Consider the following 23,554-nt stretch of genomic DNA (forward strand, 5'->3'; position numbering starts at 1 on the left):
TGCACACAACAACAACACTCAACATCTCTCTTTCTTGTGGTAGCCATGATTGACAAGAGTTAATAGTATGCATGACCTGTGTGAGGACCAGCGAGCAGAGGTTGTGTGAACTGCTTTAACTAGTCAGCAGTGTGTTGACCCTCATGACCTGCAAATGCTTTTCTTCCTCTTAAATTTGTAGCCCAAATCTATTTCAAGGGACCAGTGTAGCACAGAAGCTTCAGTGGAAATCATTCCAAACATATAAAAGTGTGAAAAAAACATTTTGAATGAAAATCTACACAATAAATTGTCAGTGAAGTGGACAGTAAAAAAGCTTTTTAGTTCATGAGATGACCTTCATGTTAGAGTTCAATATTTTTTGTCCACACAGATTTAAATATTGAGGTCAGTAAAATATTTAAAGAGGAACAATAAAGGTGTTTATCAGTCATGACTGTAGCGATGAGGTCTTTTTTTTTATATCAAGCTCTTCATGGTGTGCCACCACACACATGCATGCACAAGCATTTTATTTTGTCATTATTTACTTATAGTTTGTTGTTTTATTCATTCCAGTTTTTTCTACTTCGATCATTTGCAGATTTTTTGTTTTTGTGTTGCCACTTCTGATGCGTTTACATGTTCATTTACACATCCTTTTGTTTTTTTGTGTTTTTTGCTTGTCATGCATTGTTTTGGCACACGCAGGTGATGACTGTAAAGGGAAGCAGTATACTGAGACACACACCATCCTCCTCAAACAGTCCTCCAGGCCTCGACGCCTTGTGGGGGCGCTGTGGAGCGTCTTAGCTTATGCAGGTTAACCACCACTTCTCTTGATGTTGCTGACAGTCTGTTAATATACTGTTGTAATCATAGGTTTAGTTCTGATAAGTTTCAAGCTCAGCCTTTTTTGTGGATATATGAACCACAAGTACTGCATTTAAATACATTTTCCTCCCTCTCATCTTGTCTTCCAGGTTACTGCCTCCTCCAGCCGGGATACTGTGTGGTGAGAGCGGGCAAAGCTTTGGGTTCAGGGGTCGGGACAGCGGCTCAAAAGTTGCTCTCACTGTTTTGGATGCTCCTGGCAGCTCCAGGTCTGCTACACAAAAATACATCTTCTGCTCTTTTCTTGTGCAACATGGTCATATCATGATCTCTTTCCCAGCCTAAATGTGTTTAAAAATGTTTTCAATCTGCCCAGAGAAGACAGGCCGGGGACTCGTGTGGTTTCTTGCAACAGGATGGTACCAGCTGGTGTCTATCATGTGTCTGCTCAACGTCTTCTTTCTGACACGGTAAGAATCCCTCGGCCGGTCGGACTGACTGTATTTATGCAAGTTATTTCAGATTGTGTATCAGTATATTTTGAAGTTGTTCAGCACATTTTAACAAGACTGTGTTAATACTGTTGTGTGTTAATCTGACCAGTGTGTGACTCTTTGTTTTAGATGCCTTCCCAAACTTTGGAAGCTCCTGCTGCTCCTCCTGCCTTTTTTGCTCTTCCTTGGTGAGTTTACAAGAACCCTCAATGCCCCTTTCATTTATCATAGGTGTAACAGTGTAGTGAGTGCATAGGGAGAAAAAGCAGCCTGCAGTGAGGCAGTAGATGTTATAACCAGCACACATCCCCAGAGCACGCTGCACATCCAGTATCAGATTCAGGTCAGGCCTTCTGGGCTTCTACTGAGTTACTCCATTCTGTGGTTCAGCCTTGCTCACAAGTACATGCAAGTACATAATGAAACAAACTTTGTTTACTATGTTGCTGTGATGGTCTCATCCATACGCACTACATCTGTTCCGTGTCTGCCAGTCCTAGGAGGGATCTGTCAGGGAGTTTTTCCTAACCTGATTTGAAAGTCTTCAGAGAGAGGGATGTAAGCTGTATAATTTATGATCCTGATTTCTATAAATGACATTTGGCCTGACTTGATTTTGACGTTGAACTAATCAACAATTTTATGCTCTTTCCCTGAATCACTTCGAAGATAAAATAATAGATGAAATAAGTTTTTATATTTCGTGTGACGAATATAGAAAATTCAGCATGTGCTTGCTCCTGTTGGTATTTCAGCTGTAATTATTTTTAAGGAAATATTTAAACCCAAGACGCCATATTTTTATAGCAGCAGTTTTACTGTGAATTAAATGTGTGGGCGGGCTGTGTCTCAGGAGGTGGAGAGGGTCATCCCCTAACAACAGGGTTGATGGTTTGATCCCGGCTCCTCCAGCATATGTTAATGCTGTACGAAAGACAAAACGAGCTATATAAATACAGTCCATTCACGATTTTTGCCATAGATATAAATATCTCTGATATCTTACATGTTCTTTCATACACATTTACAACCACATATCTTTTTCTGAAGGGTTTGAAGAAATCTGTATTTTGAGTTTATGATTAAGGGTTAACTTCCATTTTCTTCTGTCTATATGCAGCGTTATGGTGGTGGGGTCCGTCCACTTCTGCCCTACTTGCCTACCTCCCTGCTATAAACCTCACCGAGTGGCGACGTGCGTCTCCCTTGACTCTCCTGTCTAACTTGGTGCCAGTTTCTGCTCCAGCTCCCGCCCTTGTTCCCACACCAGAGACCCTGCTGCAGCAGACCCCAGCCTCCCCAGTCTCACAGGCAACAGTAAGATAATTCACAAACTACTATTATAAAGCAATGAATGAATGTGAATATAAATGACCACATACATAACCAGTGTCTTGCAGTTTGCAGCCTTTTCAACTGAAACATTTTAATTGACCATACTTACTACCTCTTTTTTACAAATGTATCCAAACATTCTTCAGAGTTAAATGCTATCTTATGTCTGGTGCAGTGCAGAGGTGTATTTGAGTCACAAAATTGTACTTTTCTTCCTCCATCATTTCCGGCCTTCTCCTCCTCTCTGTTTACTCCTTCATTCTGCTCCTCCTCTTCAGCCCATCCTTCCACCCGCGGCAGTCTCCTCTGTGGACCTGGAACGTCTTGAACGTGTGGAACGCCAGCTTGCTCTTCTGTGGTCACAAGTCCAGGAGGGGGACCAGAAGCAGGAACAGCGTCATGGGGATGTTCTGGGTCTCTATAGCACGCTGAGGGAGCACGTACACACTCAGACCAACAGGGAGAGCCTGGGACTGTGGGTGTCCTCCCTGCTGGAGCAGAGGCTGGGCATCCTGCGTGGAGAGCTGGAGCAGGAGAACACACACAGGGCGCAGGTGAAACAAGAAACTCTGTTGGACCTGAAACATTTGGGTTAAAAGAGGAAACATTTGCTCAAAAATATACATACATCTCACTCTTTTTCCTTTTTATCCCTGTTTCATGCAGAGTGAAGAGCAGCAGAAACAACAGCAAGAGAGTCGGGCAGCGCGACTGGCTGATTTGGAATTGCTGCTCCAAGCTCTGGCTGCACAGACTGAGGTATGAACAGCAGATTCTCTCCTTTCCGCTAAGAAAACAGCTTGAAAACATACCTGTTGAATGACTCTGGAAATTTTTTTTAATTAATTTAATTATTGTGAGTTATTTTGTTGTTGTTTTAGTTTTAGTAAATGTACCAGTGGTACTGCTTTGGCACCTTTTCTGAATCATTTGAACAGCCCAAATGTAAATTCAAAGTAAAACCAAGTGGATGAAATGGAAAAGCACGGCTCATCTGGTTGTTTTTGGGGCTAATTTGTACAAAGAAACTACGAGATGCTGTATCAAACATCTCATGTAAAGTTTTGATCATCAAGGTAGACAGGACAAAACCGCTTTTCCCTCTTGCGACAATTTTGTAACTGTTATTATGGGTGTCAGAATTACGACATTTGTGTTTTCTTTGCTATCGTCTGCGATGCTTATCTGTGATGTGTTGTAGGAGGTGCAGCAGAAGCAGCAGCAGTTTGAGCACGAGAGGGAGGAAAAGGAGAAAGAGGTTGTCATTGCTGCAGCAGACACAGCACCTATCAGGTATTTACACCAAGAGAAATAAATTCACATTCTTTCCACTTTTTAAAAATATTTTGTAAAGCAACTTCTTCAAGACTACGACAGCTCACATGCAGATTCTGTCTTTCACTCAGCGTGGGAATAAAACAGGAGGACCATGATGCTCTGCTCGTGGAGGTGCAGAGACTTGAGTTGGAGTTGAGTAAAATAAGAGAGGACCTGCAGGGTGTTGTGGGATGCAAGGGCAGATGTGAGCAGCTAGACAACCTGCAGGAGACGGTAACTAACACAGATAATATCGACCTAGTCTGCCCCTTGCTCTGAAGATATTTCAGATTTACTGTTTCCTCTGAATTTCTTTCTTCCATTATGTCTGTTGATCTGTTTCCCAGATCACAGCCCAGGTGTCCTCTCAGGTGCGTAAGGAGTTGCAGCTTCTGTTCTTTGGCAGTGGTGGGTCAGGAGAGGAGCAGGGAGAGGTGCCAGAGTCTCTGATCTACTGGCTGTCCCAGCGCTACGTGAGCACACCGGACCTGCAGGCCTCACTGGCCACACTAGAACTGAACATCCTGAGAAACGTGTCGCTGCAGCTGGAGCTTAACCGAGCCGAGACCCTGGGCGAGGCAGAGTCTCAAGCCAAGACCATCGTCAAGACGGTAACTGGGAGTGTCCACCATGCTGTCTCTGCTGAGGGACTGAAAGAAGAGGTAATGAATGTGCACTTCCTACTGTCCACATCATCATCTGACTTAACCACATAATCTAAGAGGTGTTCTGTGAAAATATTGGTTTGCCGTGTGTTTGAGGCTGATATTTGTGTCATGGTCTCTACCTCAGCAAGTGAAGCTGATTGTCCAGAATGCTTTGAGGCTCTACTCCTATGATCGAACAGGCCTGGTGGACTACGCCCTGGAGTCTGGCGGTAAGAGAGAAATCTCACAAATATTTCACATTGATTCTGGACCTAGATAGTAGTGAACCCTGTAATGCTGAGGACACTGATAGGCAGACCAGACCCAGCATCTTGAGCTTCAGCACAACTCGCCTCATGTAAATCAGTGGGTGCAGGGTTTCCCTCATGGAACTGGTGGGAGGAGAATCGGTCCAAGTGATAATTATCACACTAACTTCTGATGTCTCACTCAGAAGTGCAGCAGCGTTTTTTCCCATCGCACATCAGCCCAAGAACGTGACTGATTATGTGTCTCTTCTTATCCAACTACAGTTCACCAGACTATCTCTGCTTGAGGCTAATAATTCATCAGCTGCTCCTACAGGAGCATAAAACAGCAGCATCGTGTGTGTGGTCCAGGTGTTACTCATGTTGTGGGGACCTGAATCTGTTTAATTTGAATTATTACATTTTAAGGTGTAGATATGTTTTAAGGTTAGGCTCAGGTTATGCAAGTAGTAGCTATCGTTAAGAATAGAGCAGGTGTCCAGGAAATCAATGTAGTAATGGAGACTCGTGTGTGTGTGTGTGTGTGTGCGTGTGCGTGTGCGTGCGCGTGTGCAGGTGGCAGTATCCTCAGCACCCGCTGCTCTGAGACATATGAGACCAAGACGGCCCTCATGAGTCTGTTTGGACTGCCACTCTGGTACTTCTCCCAGTCTCCGCGTGTTGTCATCCAGGTGAGCCTCACTATGACTTTTCTGTTTTGCTGGTAATTCTTACTGTTTCATGATTGATGGGAACTAAAACTAACTAACCAAGCCAACTTGGTCACAGACATATGTAACTAATTTTGTCCCTTCACTTCTTCTCTTCAGCCTGATGTGTACCCAGGTAACTGCTGGGCATTTAAAGGCTCTCAGGGCTATCTGGTGATCCGACTGTCCCTGAGGATCCTGCCCAAGTCCTTCTGCCTGGAACACATCCCCAAAGCCTTGTCTCCAACTGGAAATATCACCAGCGCCCCTCGCAACTTCACTGTTTACGTAAGCAATCCTGACATGCAGCCTGACAGATGGACACTTTCTAATTCAAAGCAAGCACCAATGATTATTTTTTGTTCATATTCAGGGTCTAGATGATGAGCATCAGGAGGAAGGGAAGCTGCTGGGACTCTACACATACCAGGAGGATGGGGAATCACTGCAAACTTTCCCCATCATGGTAACTGTTGAAGCTCTTCCAAAACTATTAGCAACAAAATTGGGTTCAACATCTGTGACCTGAATCATTTCCACCTTTTTCCGTTTTCAGGAGCAGAACGACAAAGCCTTCCAGATCATCGAGGTGCGTGTGCTGTCTAACTGGGGTCACCCAGACTACACCTGCCTGTACCGCTTCAGAGTCCATGGAGAACCTCGGCCTCAGTGAACCAACCACTACCGTACACACTCATCATATATGACTTATCACCCGATCTGTACATAGCTTTTGCCAACTTCTTAAATATGGAGGGGACTTGGTGGTACTTTATGGCTGTTTTTGTATGAAAGCCATGAAAACACAAAGGTGGTGGGTTGACAGAGGAATGTGCCCAGACAGAATCACGAACATGTTTTTTGATACGGAAAGAATCACAGGAAAGTTTATGTGTGGATTGTAAATGTTGCAGAAGAGGAATAGAACCTTGGAAGAAGCTGAAAGTTCCAGTCCCCTTTTTGTAAAAGGCTTGTTGCACTGAATTAGCCTGCGAGGGCGCCAAGCTCCACTGAGCAGACAAATCCATCCCCCGCTTGGCACCTTCCACTTCTACAGGAGGGTGGATGCCTAAAATGGGGGAGTAGACTCATCTCCGCTCTTTCTTCATACACTGCATCTCTGTCTGGTTTGGTTTCTGTTGTTGATTATCTGGATTTAACTTTATTGTCCTGGTAGAGTCAGGATGCACCTTTTTCTGTGGCGCTGTCCAGGCACGTTACTCCCGTTACGTCTCAGCTGCAACTTTAACTGAGCGGTGTGGACGGCCTGCTGGACTGCACCACACTCACTGTGGGTTTATACTGGATATACTAGGTTCACAACATTCAAGTTTGGCGTCACATCCACATAATTAAGATTTTCTCTTCCTTTTTTTGGAACTGAACATGCTGCCTATGGAAAAGCTCTGAATGTTTTGTGGAGACTTGATGCAAGTCGTCCTTTAACTATACAGCAACACTATATTTGACCTCTGACCTGCGCTCTGTGTCGGGAATATTAAGAGGCTCTACACTATGTACATTTGTCAGAATATGTGAATGGTAATGGTTGGACTCCAGGATTGATGCTAGCATGTGACTCTTTCAGAACCATACTGTTAAACTTTTACATGCATCATGGATTTACATTATAGAGTGTGTCCTCTCCCAAAGTTTGAGTCTTGTGCCTGGACCTCAAATTACAAAATCAATGTTGAAACCTAAATAATGTAACTTCTCCTGTAGACAAGTGTGATTTTTCTTTTCTGTTTCTATCCTAAGGAGAGACTGTCCCTCGAGCTCAGTTCTAAACGTCCTCCTCACACGGGCTCCCTTTATTCTGAAACCCTGAAGGAATGTAATCTGTATATTTTATTGTTGATAGTTGGTCCTTTATATCTGCTTTTATCAGTGTTGCTTTATGAGAAATCATTCTGTCATTATCATTATTGTATTACTATTATTTCTACTGTTACTCATTGTGTTGTTTTCCTTTTTTTTGTTGTTTGTTTTTTTTTGGGGGGGGGGGGCGTGATAGTGTCAGAGAATGCACTGCAATAACCTGTTAGAGAAATGGTTTGGCACAGGTCTTCACAATTTTTTTTTTTTTTTTTTAAATGAAGGTTTGTGTAGTCACCACTTTTGGTCGCAAACATGGTGAACTCTAAAAACGTATGTATAAAAATGTTTTCTTCACAATCTTATTTATTAACAAATCAATTAGTTCCTGCAATATATGATTTACTGCGATGTATATTTTGTGAAAAGCTATTCAGTGCATTTTTGAACCATCATGGGACTTTTCTTTTCTTTTTTTCTTTTTTTTTTTTTTATTAAGATAAATGGCTATTTTTGTTCAGTCATGAGATGACTTAACTGCTTTGGAATATATTCCAATAAAGACTTTAATTTTGAAGAAACTCCTCTTAATAATGTTATCATGGCGAAAAACAAATATTATAGTTATAGTCATTGAAAGCTTACTTTGATTTATTGCATTTGTAGGAATGTTCGATCCTGTGGCTGATCCTTAAAACTTCGTTTTTGCAGATCTGGCCCCGCAAAGTACTGAACTTCTTTTCCCTGATAGAGAGCACAAGTAGCCCATTAGATATAGACATATTTATAACAACATTGAACAAACATACAACATGGCAAATGCAAAGAATTTGTTATGGAATTTCCCTGAAATCACAACATAAAGCTTAATTCTGAATATCTCTTAGTTGACAAAGTTAAAAAAAAGAAATGAATAAAAATTAATTGAAGATGTTAATTTACATTTATAAACTTAATAAAATATGATTTACGACTAAACTCGACAGGAGACAAAACCAAAAGCAATTTTCAGGAGGTTGTAGGGAAGTAAATGATGATTTAGAAAAATCTTATTGTCTCTCCTTGTGTGAGCTATTAAAATAATTGATTTAAGTCAAAGTAAAAATATTAAATTCTTAAATTATTCTCAAAACCTTAAGCAAAAGTGCACAAGTATTCACCAGTGTCAAAAAGGTTCATTTCACATTTGATGTTATAAGATTGAATATTATTCATACTCTAAGTTTCACACTATCAAGTTTCTTGTATTTACTTTCTAACTTGTATTGTATAAAATCGTTGTAGCTTAAGATCTGTAAAATAACTAGTAACTAAATAATATATTAAGTAAAAGTATTGGAGTAGATGGGACATAATAATTGTATCATTACACAAAATGGAAAGAATAAGGTAGATTACTTCCACTCCTGGCATTAATTCATCAGTAAAGGCTTCAGAAATAATCATTTGTATTAGATGCTAGGTAGATTTGTGTCTCGTTCATTTTTCAAATTCTGCATCAGGTTATCTGCTGCTCCCCAGTGGCGAATACGGGAACTTTTTTTTAATTTTAAAATTTTGAATTATTTTATTTTACTCATCGACCAAACAAAGCAGTTAAAGTTAAATGCAAATACAACTTCTCAAATCTTGAATGAAAAGGAGCAGAAAGAAGAATCATTTTAAATAATCTGCCCCTCTTTCACAGGACATCCATTCACAAAGCAAATAAGTGCAAACGAACGGATCTATTATTCTACTTCTGCAAAAACGCTCATTTGGGGAATACTCTTAATTGTTTCTGATTATTGATTATAGAAAAACAATGGTTTGATATTGTGAAAACCGAGAAATCGGCTATTTAAGAAAACTACCGCGATATATTTACCTTCGTATTATCTATCTAGTAACCCTGTAGTAATGTTGTGCGCGTGAGAAAACATATTTACGTCATTTATTCCTTCATTTCTACTCTGAAGTTGAAATTGCGACTTTTGTTTACACCGGAAGTTGGTTGCGCACGCGGCACCACAACAACTACTTCCTTGGCAACCAACCTGTCCTTGACGACCAGTGGTGGAGACAACGAGCGGAGTAATGGAGAAGACAACCGACGCCGAGGAATGTCTGTGGGCACAGACTCGTGAAGGTGAGCCGGTGGTGGTTGTGTGAGTTGTGGGTTTAAAGTTTAAAAACACGTAACTTTATATGAAAATAAAAACGTGTGTGTGTGTGTGTGTGTGTGTGTGTGTGTGTGTGTGTGTGTGTGTGTGTTGGAGAACGTGGCGCGGAGCGGCCCGGTTCTCCCGGTGCTGAGTGCTCACACGGCGGCTCAGTGGACTCCCGGTTCTCCCAGTACAGCGCCAGCACACACTCCCCAGGCTTCCATGGACTCAGCACGGCCAGGGTCAGTCACACACACACACACACACACACACACACACACACACACACACACACACACACACACACACACACACGATCTCAGCAGCCCCCTGGTTTCATTCACATCTACAACAAGACAGCGTGATGTAGGACACTCACATACTCCACCATTACTCACAGCTACTCAGTTCATCTGTTGCTGCTGCGTCCTTCACCTCTATTAGACATACTTTATTTTGTGGATGTTCTCATGTGTCTCTACATTTTCTCCCCTGTTAATTTTTTTTTTGTGGTAGTTTTTCTTTGCTCTTGTTGAGGGTTAAGAACAGAGGATGCTGCTCCTTGTTAAGTCCCGTGAGACAAATTATGATTTGTGAATATGGGCTACATGAATAACATTTGATTGATTGATTGATTAGGTGTCTGAGGACGATGTCCCTCTGAGAGACTTTGACCCGCTTCTCTCCCACCCTGCTCTCTCTGGTAACTCTGTGTTGGGAAAACCTTCTCCTCCAAGCAGGAGGCGTCCTCCAGCAGCGGAGGGGACATCACCTCCACCAGTCCAAAGTAAGAACCTCCGGGTTCCCTCAGGCTCCCCAAAACCAACCCATACTCTACAGCTGCAGTGCTTTATTGACTGAAAGAAAACAGTGTCCTTATGAAACCACATTTAAATTCACCAGATCCAGATTTTTATTTGAAAAATCTTCTCCTACCAACTTCTCAATCTAAATTTGTTCCCAGTTTTTGACAGTTACAGACGAATTAAAACAATACATGACGGAATCTCTTTTTTCCGACATTCCATACACTGAGAAATCAATAAACAACCGTCAGATGAATTCATGATTCTGTGATGGAATGACTTTCACCAAGATTTCCTGAGAGATACAGAGCACACAGAACGTACACAGGAAGAATTAATGCAGTTTGATGAAGCACTGTAAGCAAATGACCTCAGTCCAAACTTAATTTGATTTTAAAAACTATAACGGGGGTTGAGTTGATACTTGGCTTTGTTCTATTGTCTTGAACAGAAATAGAGTAGAATGAACATCTGGCTTAAGGAGCCAAAAACAGACTGAGGGCAGTTACTGTGTTTTAAAATGAATACTCTTCAACCTGCTGGATGTGTTTATACACGTGTGTGTGTGTGTGTGTGTGTGTGTGTGTGTGTGTGTCAGGTCCTGTCACACGCTTTATGGAGAGGAAGGTGTTTCCAGTGTTGCAGCCTGGATTGGAGGCTTTGTTAAGAGAAGCTCAGAATCACGGCTGTTTCCAGGTCTGAATTTCATATGATAAACACCCAACGAACGATCCAGCTACAGCCATCCATATGAGATCGTTTAATGACCACAGACTGACTCAGAAGGAAATGAATTGAAGGATAAAAATGGTTCAATATGGCCAATGATACTGTAACTTCGCTTATCATATGATCATTTAATAAAATGTCATGAACCTGTTTCACTTTGCTTCACCTCAAGCAGCTAGGTCAGCTAACTGCTCACACACACACACATCAGTAATAATAATCTGATGATATAATGTACTATCATGTAACACTGACTTGGATTTCATTGGTTACCTTCTGTTGCGTTGCAGAGGAAGATGACAGCATTTAACCCGTGTGACTTCTTAACTGAGTGGCTGTACAAGTAAGACCCTCACCTCCTCTAACAACTCTCTCTTCACTCCACAGTAGATTCTCTCCAATGTCCGCTTGTAAGTTCTGTGCGTGAAAAGTTACGTGTGGTGTCTCTCTTCCTCTCCCCTCAGCCACAACCCCCGCAGACAAGGACAGCTCCCAGTGAACATGTGCGACATCCCCTTTGTCAAGGACTGGCTCAGCAGGCAGTGAGTGACTCCTCAGCCTGTCACCTGTCTGACACACAGACACATGCTTTAACTCACTGTTTTGTTTAAAAATGTCTCTCTTCCGTGTTTTCTCATTTTGGAGTTCTGTGGTTACAGCCCAATCTCCAGTGTTTTAAGTGAAGAACACAAAAACATTTAATGGGGATTAACTGAGCAAAACATAAATGTATTATTTTTATTATAAGTGAATATGTATCTCTGTTTGTCTCAAGGTTTGTAATTTTCTTTCTCTTATTATTTTAAGTCCCAGACGTCCCATCCCTCTGTTTCTGCTGCTCACTGAGGAACAGGCTGCTCTGCTCATTCAGGCTTTCTGGAGGGGATACAAGGTACACTGGACATGACTCAGCAAAATGTTTTTATAACCAAACATTTTGAGACAAACAGAGCGTAGAATGTTGAATACAGGTCTACAAAATTAGAAAACAAATTTTAACAAGGACACACTCCAAAAACTCAATTTCAAAATAAAAGTCAAGAAGAAAATTCAAAAATGTTTCTTTAACCTGGATGCTTACATGTAAACTTCTCAAACTAAGAAGAAACTGTTTTTTATGTCAGAAGCCTGATGGAGTCCTGCACACACCAAAGAGTGTGTGTGAGTTAGAATACAATAGGCGCCCTCCTGTGTCTGCATTCGCCCACAGCGGGATGTTGTTGTATAATTCTATCCTGCTGAAAACCCCCCTCTTCCACAGGGACTGCAATTTCATTCAGCAGCTTGATTATGTCATCAGTGATGCCGGGGTTTAATTCCCTCCTGTATAGGCATCATGGTCTGTACTGTGATATAAATAGACATACAGAGGAAAACAGCTGCAGTTTCTCCGCACACAGATAAACCCAATCTCCTGTCGAGTAAGGATGCAAGCAGGGGTCATGTTTTTATTTGTCTCACCAGACGCTTTTGTTATTTCGTAACCTTCATGCTTGTGGGAGAATCAAGTGTTAGTCTTTTATTTAGTGGAAAAGAGGCCTGCTGTGCTGTTAGGAGCCATTAATGGTCTGGAATTAGGTTTTCTGTATGCAGTTAAATTTGTGGGTGTGTGTGCATGACAAGATTTGCACAAATTTGCACGTATCCAGATGTGGACCCTTTGTACACCAGCAGGGGGCAACACTTTCTCCTTTTTCCTTTTAACGACACAAAATCTTATTGACCTCTGCACACACAAGGTGGCAGCAGGGAGTCAGCTGCATGTCACTTCCTCTGTGTTTACTTTGAACTAAGAGAGGCTCAGTTGGGCCACTGATAGCACTGCAGCCAGGCACCCCGAGGGATTTGTTAAAAAAGAGAGAGAGACACAGCCAGAAAGAGCCACAAAAGAGAGAATGGAAGGGTATATGTGGAAAGGATAAAACTCAGGCTGTGCTTGGAACATTTCCGGATGGATGGACAGACAGACGGTGTTGCAGAGTGGCCTTAGTGTAGCAGTAGGGCAGGATGCAGAATGAGAAAATGAGGCACAGGGAGGCTGTGAACACAACACAATCAGGATCCTGAGTTGAGACTTGGCCGTGCGGAGGAACATGACTTATTTAAGATACACAGGGTAGAGTTAATTTGTTATTTTAGGTAGGCACTGAGGCAGGCTCCTGACAGGCACTGCAGCTCAGTGGGCAACAGAGCAGAGATGAGGGCATCAGCACGTTCCACTGTTCAGCACTTTACATTGTCTCTCTATTATTTGCAGAGAAATCTTTGAAAAGTGTGTGTTTCGGGTACTCTAATGTAGATGATGACATATTATGATATTTTGGTTTCAAGGGTGACCACGGACTAGTAACTTATCGGTTTAATGTTTACTTTACCTTTGTGAATTCATTTCGACTCTATTGTCAGTCCCGTTACACTCTGTGTATGTCTGAGGAAAGTGCTCTTGGACGAGCAGCCCCAGTTATTGTTAAGAAGTGGGGCGCTGAGAGTCCTGAATGGTATTTCACTTGACAACAGAGCAGAGACGAGGGCATCAGCTGTGCAGCACTGACGCACTGTAAAACCTCACTTGCTCCTGTTTGTGTGTATATGTGTGTAATGTTGTTTGTGTCTGTGGGTTTCTGTCACAGTTAGAGAATGTGAACATACGTGTCGGCAAACAGCATGTGACAAGTCAATAATATCATGTATTCTCTCCCTCGCAGACTCTTACTGAGCAGTATTGTTCGAAGATCTCACATTTAAGTGAACAACATGTTATATTTCACCATAATCTGTCCCAGTGTGATGTTTTTAAGTACTTGAGATTTTTTTTTTCAAGGTTTTTACAAGATTATAATAGGATTATGGGGTTTTGCTTAAAATAAACACAAAAAACATTTGACTAATTATTAATATGAGTTTCTGAATATTATAACATGTAGATATAAAGATAGTAATTAATAATTCCAAATTTCACACCTCTATCTTTACTAATATACTTTGTTCTCTTCTGCCTCCCTCAATGCACCTTCTTTTCCCCCCTCATTCTTACACTGTGTGATGTTATATAACCTGCCTGACGCAGCGCTGACTGCAGTGGGTGCATGTGTATGTGTGGAAATATGTGTGTGTGCGCGTGTGTGTGTTAGAAAGACTGGCAGACTCAGGGTCAGGAGACAAGGAAGGAGGGTATTTTCATTGAGTTTTATCCCGCCATTATTATCTCTTTCATCCGAACATATTGAGGACTGGGTCTGGAGAAGAGCAGCGGTAAAGATGGTACAAACAGAAACAAACTCTCACACACACACACACACACACACACACACACACACTAGCTCACATCAACGACCCAATGCGATTGTCTCTTGTTTCATTCACGTAGGACTATGAAGAGTTGCTCTGTCTGAACATATTACATAATCTTCTTTACACTCTAATCCATTCATCCATGCCTGCTGCTGTAATTCACACATACAGTATGTACATGCACAGACACACAGAGGCACACATAAACACACACACTTCACGGATCAGTAAGACTTCTCAGGCTCTCTCAGGTCTAGTCAGCTGAGTTGGAGTAATGTGGTAGCTGTGTAATAAACAGAGATTTCAATTAGATTGTCAATATTATGGGAGTTGTGGTCAGAAAGGGCTTTTTGTCATAATCATTTCCACTGTCTCCTGCAGATTTATTAAGCGCACAAGCGCACACACACACTGTGGTTGACCACATGTCAGCTATAGTCTAACCTTACTTATAAAATAAATCACATTCAGGTCAAGCCATGTCAAATTCAGGTAAGATAAGTGCGATGTATATTTAACCTGTGTGATTCTTTTTTTTTATAATATAATAAAAATAATAATAAAAAACGTGTATAAATGTATATACAAATCTTGGAAGATTTTTGTTTTGGATATTCTAATGTAGATAATGAAATGTATGTTTTGGTTCTAACGGTAACTACGGACTAGGAGGTTAAAGATTTAATTTACTTTACCTTTGTGAAATCATTTCCCATATATTATCAGTCCTGTTACACTACCAACATGTCTGAGGAAAGTGCTCTTGGACTAGCAGGCCCAGTTATTGTTAAGAAGTGGGGCACTGAGAGTACTGAATGGTATTTCACTTGACATAAACTAATAGAGCTGATCGAAACAATCATACACACAGACACACACACAAAGAGCTGCACAGTCAACAGCAGAAGTAGGTCTGTGATTCCAGCTGAATGATCTGAGGGCAGAGATAAATGAATGGTTTGGATTCAGGTCCAGTCTTAAGTCAGTGACAGGTCACATGGAGTGGCATTCATGCAGAAAATATGTCACAGGCACTCAGGACATCCAGTAACCGCTGGCTCTGCTTGTCCTCACTGCCCCCTCCCGCAGAGGGTCTGTCAGGGCATCATGGTCCAGAATCCAATAGAAGGGCCTACACAGGTATTCCTCTAATACCCTCTTCCATCTGAAATACAGAGACTACTTTCATTCTTGTTTACCTTTAAGTGCTCAAAGGACAGTAGGGTTAGAGTGTAAGGAGTCCACAGAATCAGATCACTGGATTCATGGCTGGTCAAACCTGGATGCAAGAATTGACCAACAAGGGAAGGGTTGCTAAAGTACATGGTGGCTGTGGCTTCATGCATTCTGTCCTTGTGGCTGGTGATGCGACTGCAGCGGGTCCCTCTGAACAGAAGCCATTGTGCTGCTGCAGAGTGTGGGACTGGACGAGGAGCTCAGTCTCACAGGCAGCTTTTGCACAAAAAGGGAAGCAGCTAGAAAGGGTGTGCAGTGGGATTGAAGAGTGTGTGTGTGTGTGTGTGTGTGTGTGTGTGTGTGTGTGTGTGTGTGTGTGTGTGTGTGTGTGTGTGTGTGTGTGTGTGTGTGTGTGTGTGTGTGTGTGTGTGTGTGTGTGTGTGTGACGAGGGCATGCTGTGCACAGTTTGTGTTTCTGTGTGGTTGTTGAGTGTCGGGGGTTGTGCTGCTGATGGTGTAGGCTTTGAGAGAAAGAGGAGGATGGGGTCCCTCTTCTTAGTGTTCTGTGCCGCTCTGTGATTTTACAGCACGTGTGCCTTTGCTTCTGCTTCTGCATGTCAAATATGCGTGTGAATGCATACAGGCTTACAATGCCTTGCTAATTTTTCTAACCACTCTAATCCCAAGCTTCATGCATACACACCACATGAGAGGAAACAGACCCTGCCACGTGTGCAGTGTTACAGACGAATATAGATATTTTCTTGTCAAAGGTTCATTAATTTTATTTCTTTATTTGTAGTGAACGGATGAGGAAAATATATAATTTGTTGTCCTAGATATATTCAGATGTACTCAACATAGAGAGTCTTAGGACATCTTCATGCACACAGTCAAAATAATACCCTCTGCTAATCAGCAGTGCTAATGCACACAGACAGGACTCATAAAGCTCACACACACACACACACACACACACACACACACACACACACACTTACACACTCTGATCTCAGCTCTTTGTTTCTTGCTATCACACAGAAACTCTCAAAGTCCTGTAGAAAGCTTGTGTGTTCACAGAGCCAGCTTTCCAAGAACAGAGACAACCATTTTTTTCTGACACAGAGTAGAAATGGCTGCACAGACTCAAGAAAACACACTCAGGCAATGGGGAGGAGCTCCTCCGATGCCACCTCACGTCTTATTTCCATTTCTATAGTTTGCTCCCATCAGCAGAGGGCTTGTTGCGACGCTGTGACATCCCTAGAATTAACTACTGGGGCCCTCTGGTCTTACTCACTCCTCAACCCATCACCAGGCATATGTAACAGGCCCACTTTCATATGTACCGCTAATTGCAACACTATTGTCGCTACGCAAGCAGAAACTCATGGGAAAATGCTGGAGTCGAATAGAGAGGGAGGAGCTGGAGGAGAACGGGATCAGGGAGAAGGGAGGTGGAAGAGAATACAGAGTGGAGAGGAGAGCAGTGTGTGCAGAGGGTTGATGTGCTGGTGAATGGGGTGTGGGTTTGGGAGACCGTATCTGAGGAGAGGCACACCTGAGTGCTGAAGGGGAAGAGAGGGAACACAAGAGTTCACCAGTGAACAAAGGAGGGGGAAAGGAAAGAGAAGTTTCTAGTCGTAGTTCTACAGCTCATTACGTTTACATAACACTCTCACAGACCTCAGTATTGTTATTGTACAGCAATGTTATGTAACAGTGAAGCAGCAAAATTAAAGCTTTAATTCATAACTTCCCTCCTGTGAAAACTATAATAATGGTGATAATAATATTAAAACTCAGCTACAAATAGCTTCATGTGAAAATCACAATTAAAGCAAATGGATGCAGCAGCACACACCTTGAAATATAATGGTGAAATAAACTAGTAAAAGAGATAATGCTTCAGTCAGGAGAGAATTCTAGATAAATGAAAATGAGGAAATCATTAACAGAGGAATATACTTTGGCACTTAGACCCAGGCTGAAAGTTGTTGGGAAATCAAAGCAGTAATATGAGATGGGTTTTTTTTTAAAAGGGGCTTTTAGAAGTGATTTAAGCGAGTCCCTGATGACAAAAGTTACAACTAAGATGCTGCAACATCCAATGGCATGTTTGTTAAGTTGTTTCACCTCCCTGTCGTCATTGTGAACTAAAGCTATCATCAATTACAGGCATGGAAGTTGTGGTGTCTCCAGTAAATTAGCCGCTCTCACAGTTGAACCAATGTACAAGTTAATGAGACAAAGAGATACACACATATAAAAGGTCACTTTTGGTGTCAGAGTACTGATCAGCTTCCAATTTAATTAAGTCATTGATGATGATGCTTATCTGAATTCATTCATGTGTTGCCTTTGCCTGTGTGTGTGTGTGTGTGTGTGTGTGTGTGTGTTATAGATCAGAGCGCGCCCAGATGTGCAGGAGCTGCGCCAGTGGCAAAAACAACTGAGAGAGAACCACGACATTGCCAAAACTGTCAAGCAGTTCTGGGCCCAACAAGAGAGCAGAGGTGAGAGCTCACAGACACACACACATGCACGCGGTACAACCAAATGCCTCCGAGTTGCTTGCAACACAATATCATTGATCTTCACTGTTTTTCCTGTGGCCGACAACAGCTGCAGATAGGCGGGCAGCACACCAAGATAAATGCATTGATGTCAACCTATAAAGTACGATACACATTGACACAGATACACGTATGTATTACATTGTGCACAATACATTCTCAGGCACACACAGAGACTGCAGAGATATAGCCAAACCTAACCCAACATGGCAGTGAGATGAGGAGTGCGAGAACAGTGATGCATAGAGAGAATGAGGCCAGTGACAGAGACAAGAGGAGAGAGAGTGGGAGGAAGAGAGAGAAAATTACAGGCTGAGGCGAGAAAGAAAACGTCTACATGGCTCAGGTTGTGTTTTTGTGACAGCAGAGAGGTTAGGGGGGGATGAACACAGAGAGATGTATGAAATGATAAAGTGTGGGGGGGGGTGTATGTGTGTACCGTGTGCACACATGAAGGACAGAGTAGAGCAGCTGAGAATGCAGACCCATGTCCAGTGTCACTGACTGGGATTAGGGCTCAAAGAGGTACACACACACACACACACACACACACACACACACTGAGTATCACACTTCTCAGACATTTATAACATAATGTCCGAATGAACAGAACAACAGATTTCTAAAAATAATTAATTATTCACTGAGGGGTGTTTCAGCTAATCCGACACTGCTGCGTTAGTATGTCAGTCAAAAGCAGGTTGGGAAACACTATGTGAGCTTCCTGTATGAGTCAATTAATGTGCAAACTGCCAAACACAGACACTCCAACCAAGCCAGTCATGGTAGCATCTCTGTTTTTGTTGCACACAAACAATTGACAACACTGTCATAAATGCAGGTTTGTTTCACACTGACACATTCCACACAACAAAAGCCCTCACTGCAGCCGCGGCAGGCTGACGAACATTCTTCCACTGGGGTGCCACAGCCACACAGAGCTGCTGCTGCTAGCTGCTGCTACTGAAACTGCAGCACTACTGCTGACCTGACATTCTAGCAGGGGGCCTGCAGATGTATGTGTTTGTGTGTGTTTGTAAGAGGGCGTGTAAGTGTAAAAGAGGGTCTGCCCAGACCGTTGTTCTGTATAGAAGCCATTTTCTGACCTCTTCAACAGAAGATGAAATGGATGAGAATGGGAGAGAACCAGAAGTGTGTGAGACAGAAGCATGGAGGGGAAGAGATTGTTGCTGAGGTTGCAGTTTGTTCGCTGTTTTGCTTGTTGTTGTTTTGGACGCAATGAAGCAAGCAGAGCCTCCAGCAGCTGGCAGATAAATGACCCATGTTTGGGACAGACCGAGGTGGAGAGATTGAAAATGAAGGCTTATTTGGAGAAGCCCCCTCCTCACTGTATTCACGCTCTTTCAGTCGATCCAGCAACAGCTGAGCTTGTCTCATTTGACCCGAGGACACCAGAGTGCATTACTTCTTCTGCCATTTCACGTGTCACAGATTGGAATCAGAATTCGTCAGAGATGGAGAAAACAACAATCAGGCAAAGAGCAAAGTAACCCAGAGTGCAAACACTCAATGATGTTGGGTCAAAAGGTCACGGCTCATTGGACAGGTGCAGCTCTCAACAGCTCATGAATCACCGTACGACTGTCCTTGACTGTAGCCTGACATGGTGGGTGTTTACCAGCAGTGTAAGCACTGTTCAAACAGAGTAGTAAGCTCGCCTGGCAAACACCTTTTCTTCCTAATGGTAATGAAAATGAGTCAGAGTATGTGATTAGCAATTCCCGTTGCTGCAATTAGTATGTCATAAAACAAAAAACAAATAGACAGTTGAAGTGTTAGTTTCAATAAATTACAAGTCCGCATTTTAAATATCTCCCTCCTTAATTATAAAGACTGACATCATCATGGTTTTAAAGGTTGTGTTATTTAAGATATCAGTCATTGTATCTGAATCAGGAAAAGTAGATTGTTTAGATTGTAAATACAAGTACTAAGGGGCTGCACTGGTCCTGATCGTAGTCTGGATATCATTAAGAATGGACAACATGACTGCTCCCCAAACATGAAGCCAAAGCGCCTCCATCAGTATAGGTCATAAATCCTGCCTCCTCCATGTTAGTGGATAAGACAAGGACCAAATTACAAGTCAAAGTACATGGAAATACATGTTTCTCTGTCATTTTAGGTAGTTCTTATAGCAGCAATTTTTGTCCAAGTGTTAATTTTAAAACATAAAAAAATGGAGGAAGTGGAGACATGTCCTCCATCTTTATTACAGTCTATGGTCCAGATGTCTGTGCTTTATATACTATTGATGCACCTCAGAGACACAACCACAGTCATCACTGTGGAAATATTGCACAACACATTTCACTACCATGCTTTATAATCTGTTGATGGCTCTTGTTGTGGGATGACTGGTCAAATATAGCAACCTATTCATCATAGCTTCACATACCTAATGTCAAAGCCTTTGTCTTTCACTGGCCACTAACACAAGGTCACCACAACAATTTTGCATCTGCCACAGTGAGTAACTGTCAGTAACTGCTTTCTTAGCCCACATCGCATTTACTATTAATTATAATTTGGAAAAGCACTTTTTTGTGCCTTTAGACAAGTTGTTTCGGCCTTTGGACATTAGGATCATGCACATACCAAAAACAGGATCCTTAGAATATAATCAAACGCAAGTCTGAGTGTCCTTTCTTGATTTTTCTCAAAACACAAATCTGTGCAAAATAAAGTCAGTAAAATTTGACAAAAGAAGCTTTGTGTTCATGTTTTGGTGAAGCACTTAAGGACTCAGCTTTAAATATTTTAAGAGTTTCTTTTTTTAATGCACCAAACGGTTTTCCCCAGTGGAGAGCAGAGTGCAGAAGAATTCTCAAAGATCATGCACATTTCTAACATGAAGTGCTTAAAACAAAATTCATATTGCAGTCACATACTTAGTCTAATTAAAGATGCACTTCTTGTTTGTTCGCAGTGGGCTCAGCTATGACAGATCTTCCAGAAAGCCCTCAGCCTGGTAACTCTGATCTGTCCATCCAAGTGGTTTCCCCCACCCCCCAGAGCACTGTGGTCCACACCCCCACCACCCAGATGACCCCAGAGGCTGGTGAGTGGCTGACCCCCAGCCTATACAGCGTGGAAGACATGGCCTCCACACAATGAATAATTTCCTGTCTATAGCTACGGCCGGTGTTGAATCCCTGACTGCAGCGTTTGCAAAATGAGCTAGACGCGTGGTACTTTTTACAGAAATCATTTGCTCTGTGTGCAAGGTTTTTGTGGCATGTAAAAGCAATTAAAGTCTGTTAGGTTGATGAAGAAAACACCAAGTAATCAGTCAAAAAAGCCTCTAAAACCATCTGTAAGCAGTTGGATATGGCGAAGCAGGGATTTATGGTCAAAGATGCGTGTCTGATTAGTTGATTGCTTTTATTTCCTTTTATGATGGATCACTTCCTTTTTACGAGTCTCACCTAACAAAGGAACAGCATGGTTCATGTATGATACCGTCGAGGGGGAGACCTCTGGTCACAAACCTGATATTTCCTCTCAGTGCCTCTGGCTGATAGCTCCCTGGAAGACAACCAGTCATATTCCCTTGACTTGTCATTTCCTTTTTCTTTAGCAGTACAGTTCACTGCACAAAAGAGGTTATAGCATTTCCATTCAAGTCAGGAACTGAGGCCAGAGTGAAAGGTGACTCAGCGTACACAGCAGCATTTTCTTTTCTGTTTATTAGAAAAGGGAAATCCTTGTGAAGAAAACAAAAGGTGTTCACTAAATATACAATAAAATATCCTTCTTAGATCCACTCAATATTTTACAAGTGATACTAACCCTGTTATATAGCTCATGTTTGGTAGTTTAATATTTTTACATACATGTTATTGAAAAGCTGCTAAATGTCACAGATGGAAAAACTTTATTTATATATTTTATAAAGTTTTTTATAGTAAATATGGAAACAACAAATGTAACTTTTTACCAATAAAATGACATTTCCTCTATTTGCACATTTGGTATATGATATAAAAGTTGTGTAAGAACTTCACACTGAATGATGGTCACTGACGAATATTTTTAATATCTGGTGTTTGTATTCCCATATGACAACACAGTTAGAATATTTGATGTTTTGGTCTTTTGCAGAATAGTTTGACATTTTACTGGAACCCTGTTGAGTCTGGCAACTTCAGCTGTCTGTCTCTGTGGCAGGGAGCGATCAAACCGGATCTTAAATGTCACGCATCAGCCTCGGAAAGTTCATGAAATTTTATCTGCAAACAAATTCTAGATAAAAAAAAAACTGCATGCTGCTCAACTGACTGCAGCTCTCTGCTTTCTTTAATGTCAACTTAAAAGATTGTGCAGGCGGTAACTGTCTTTTTACTGCCTCTCAATTAAAGTGAGTGAATAAAGTGCACTGCTGGCACGTTTCCATCACTCCTTGAACCTGGCCTACCTGAGCACATACTTCTGGTTTCCTCTCCGGTGACTGCAGAGCAGTGAGGCAGCGGTTTTATGACAGATGGCTTTCCTGACCATCCCAGTCACTGATGCACACCACCTCCCAGTGAGGCATGGGGAGGGTCATGTATCTTCCTTTGCAGGTATGTGGATTCCTGGGAGACAGCTGCCACTGGGTGCAGGTGATAAAACAGCACATTTCATTCTGCGGACATCTGATAGTGCAGCCAGCTCCACAGAGTCTGGCAGCACTGGGCCCGACTGAAACTGGATCACACACAGCAGCAGGAAGGAGCGGGCACAGGGCTGTCAGAGCAAAGCCAGATAACAACTGGTTCTGGGCTGCGATTCCAGGCTGGAGGGGGAAGAGTGGAATACAACTGAGTTTACACACAGAGAGTAAAAGTGAAATATTATAACTGATGATTATAAGTTGTACAAACACCATTACTAAATTGTAAACAGGATGCTCAACATTATTCAAGCCCCTAAAACACTTTCTTATGTATGAGTCACTGACTTGGTCTCAAATAGCCCAATGGAATTTGTTGAGAAGTAGGAATAGGGGTTCGGTCCTTAACGGGATAGTTCATAACAAAAATAAATAAATAATAATAATAATAAATTGTGTGCTAACGGACGGGTGGGTGAAGTGCTTGAGTCTAGTAAATGGTGACCGATTCGTCAAACCAGAAAAACAACAGAAAGATCCTCCACGATGCTCTTGAGGTGTCATCCAAGTGTCCGTAAGCCCACAAATTCAAATTTGTTTAGACTAAATGTCCTCTGTTACCCTCCTTTGGACCCACGTTCGCATGCACACAACGAACACACTGCACACAAGCTCTCACCCAAGGGTGTAAATGATGAATATATATTGTACAATATGTGTAAATTTGAATGTTTGGGCGTACAGACACTTGGACGACACCACAGGAGAAGTATGGAGGCATTTTATGCTTTTTTTCTGTTGTTTTTTTACATTTGAAGAATTGGTCCCCAGTTAC

General features: G+C 42.0%; 2 protein-coding genes across 18 annotated transcripts in view; both read left to right on the forward strand.

Moving 5' to 3' along the window:
* sun1b (Sad1 and UNC84 domain containing 1b) overlaps positions 1 to 7,963 on the forward strand; it is a 29,188-nt gene extending 21,225 nt beyond the window's left edge. For 6 of the 9 annotated variants that reach the window (XM_069524613.1, XM_020101832.2, XM_020101836.2 and 3 more), the window contains 15 exons: positions 691 to 801; positions 963 to 1,082; positions 1,190 to 1,283; positions 1,437 to 1,495; positions 2,428 to 2,624; positions 2,921 to 3,196; positions 3,309 to 3,401; positions 3,844 to 3,935; positions 4,049 to 4,193; positions 4,307 to 4,621; positions 4,752 to 4,836; positions 5,431 to 5,546; positions 5,685 to 5,852; positions 5,938 to 6,030; positions 6,121 to 7,963. In XM_069524613.1, the coding sequence (XP_069380714.1) occupies positions 691 to 801; positions 963 to 1,082; positions 1,190 to 1,283; positions 1,437 to 1,495; positions 2,428 to 2,624; positions 2,921 to 3,196; positions 3,309 to 3,401; positions 3,844 to 3,935; positions 4,049 to 4,193; positions 4,307 to 4,621; positions 4,752 to 4,836; positions 5,431 to 5,546; positions 5,685 to 5,852; positions 5,938 to 6,030; positions 6,121 to 6,237 (2,081 nt within the window). In that variant the 3' untranslated portion in view covers positions 6,238 to 7,963. The remainder of the gene's footprint in view (positions 1 to 690; positions 802 to 962; positions 1,083 to 1,189; positions 1,284 to 1,436; positions 1,496 to 2,427; positions 2,625 to 2,920; positions 3,197 to 3,308; positions 3,402 to 3,843; positions 3,936 to 4,048; positions 4,194 to 4,306; positions 4,622 to 4,751; positions 4,837 to 5,430; positions 5,547 to 5,684; positions 5,853 to 5,937; positions 6,031 to 6,120) is intronic. The other 3 variants (XM_020101833.2, XM_020101838.2, XM_020101839.2) reach the window with 1 other exon arrangement.
* A 1,390-nt stretch (positions 7,964 to 9,353) lies between these two features.
* Positions 9,354 to 22,512, forward strand: iqck (IQ motif containing K). 9 transcript variants are annotated; one of them, XM_069524623.1, is made up of 10 exons: positions 9,354 to 9,510; positions 9,641 to 9,768; positions 10,166 to 10,313; positions 10,931 to 11,028; positions 11,352 to 11,404; positions 11,526 to 11,603; positions 11,869 to 11,953; positions 17,933 to 18,044; positions 21,055 to 21,186; positions 22,230 to 22,512. In XM_069524623.1, the coding sequence occupies exons 1-10, from the start codon at positions 9,459 to 9,461 to the stop codon at positions 22,232 to 22,234; spliced, it is 891 nt and encodes a 296-aa protein (XP_069380724.1). In that variant the 5' UTR covers positions 9,354 to 9,458; the 3' UTR covers positions 22,235 to 22,512. The 9 variants fall into 9 exon arrangements, with proteins under 9 accessions (XP_069380724.1, XP_069380722.1, XP_069380727.1 ...); XM_069524625.1 differs by having other exon boundaries at positions 9,395 to 9,510; positions 9,698 to 9,768; XM_069524621.1 differs by lacking the exon at positions 22,230 to 22,512 and having other exon boundaries at positions 9,355 to 9,510; positions 21,055 to 22,087.
* Positions 22,513 to 23,554: the final 1,042 nt, after the last annotated feature.

This window comes from Paralichthys olivaceus, chromosome 5 (assembly GCF_024713975.1).
Source record: "Paralichthys olivaceus isolate ysfri-2021 chromosome 5, ASM2471397v2, whole genome shotgun sequence".
NCBI classification, from domain to species: domain Eukaryota; kingdom Metazoa; phylum Chordata; class Actinopteri; order Pleuronectiformes; family Paralichthyidae; genus Paralichthys; species Paralichthys olivaceus.

What these genes read in the sequence shown, in the direction of transcription:
- iqck (XM_069524621.1), top strand. Translation starts at nt 9,459, where the DNA reads ATGGAGAAGACAACCGACGCCGAGGAATGTCTGTGGGCACAGACTCGT. An exon ending in ATGGACTCAGCACGGCCAGG is followed by an intron (nt 9,769 to 10,165) that starts GTCAGTCACACA and finishes TTGATTGATTAG; the next exon opens with GTGTCTGAGGACGATGTCCC. An exon ending in GGCCCAACAAGAGAGCAGAG is followed by an intron (nt 18,045 to 21,054) that starts GTGAGAGCTCAC and finishes GTTTGTTCGCAG; the next exon opens with TGGGCTCAGCTATGACAGAT.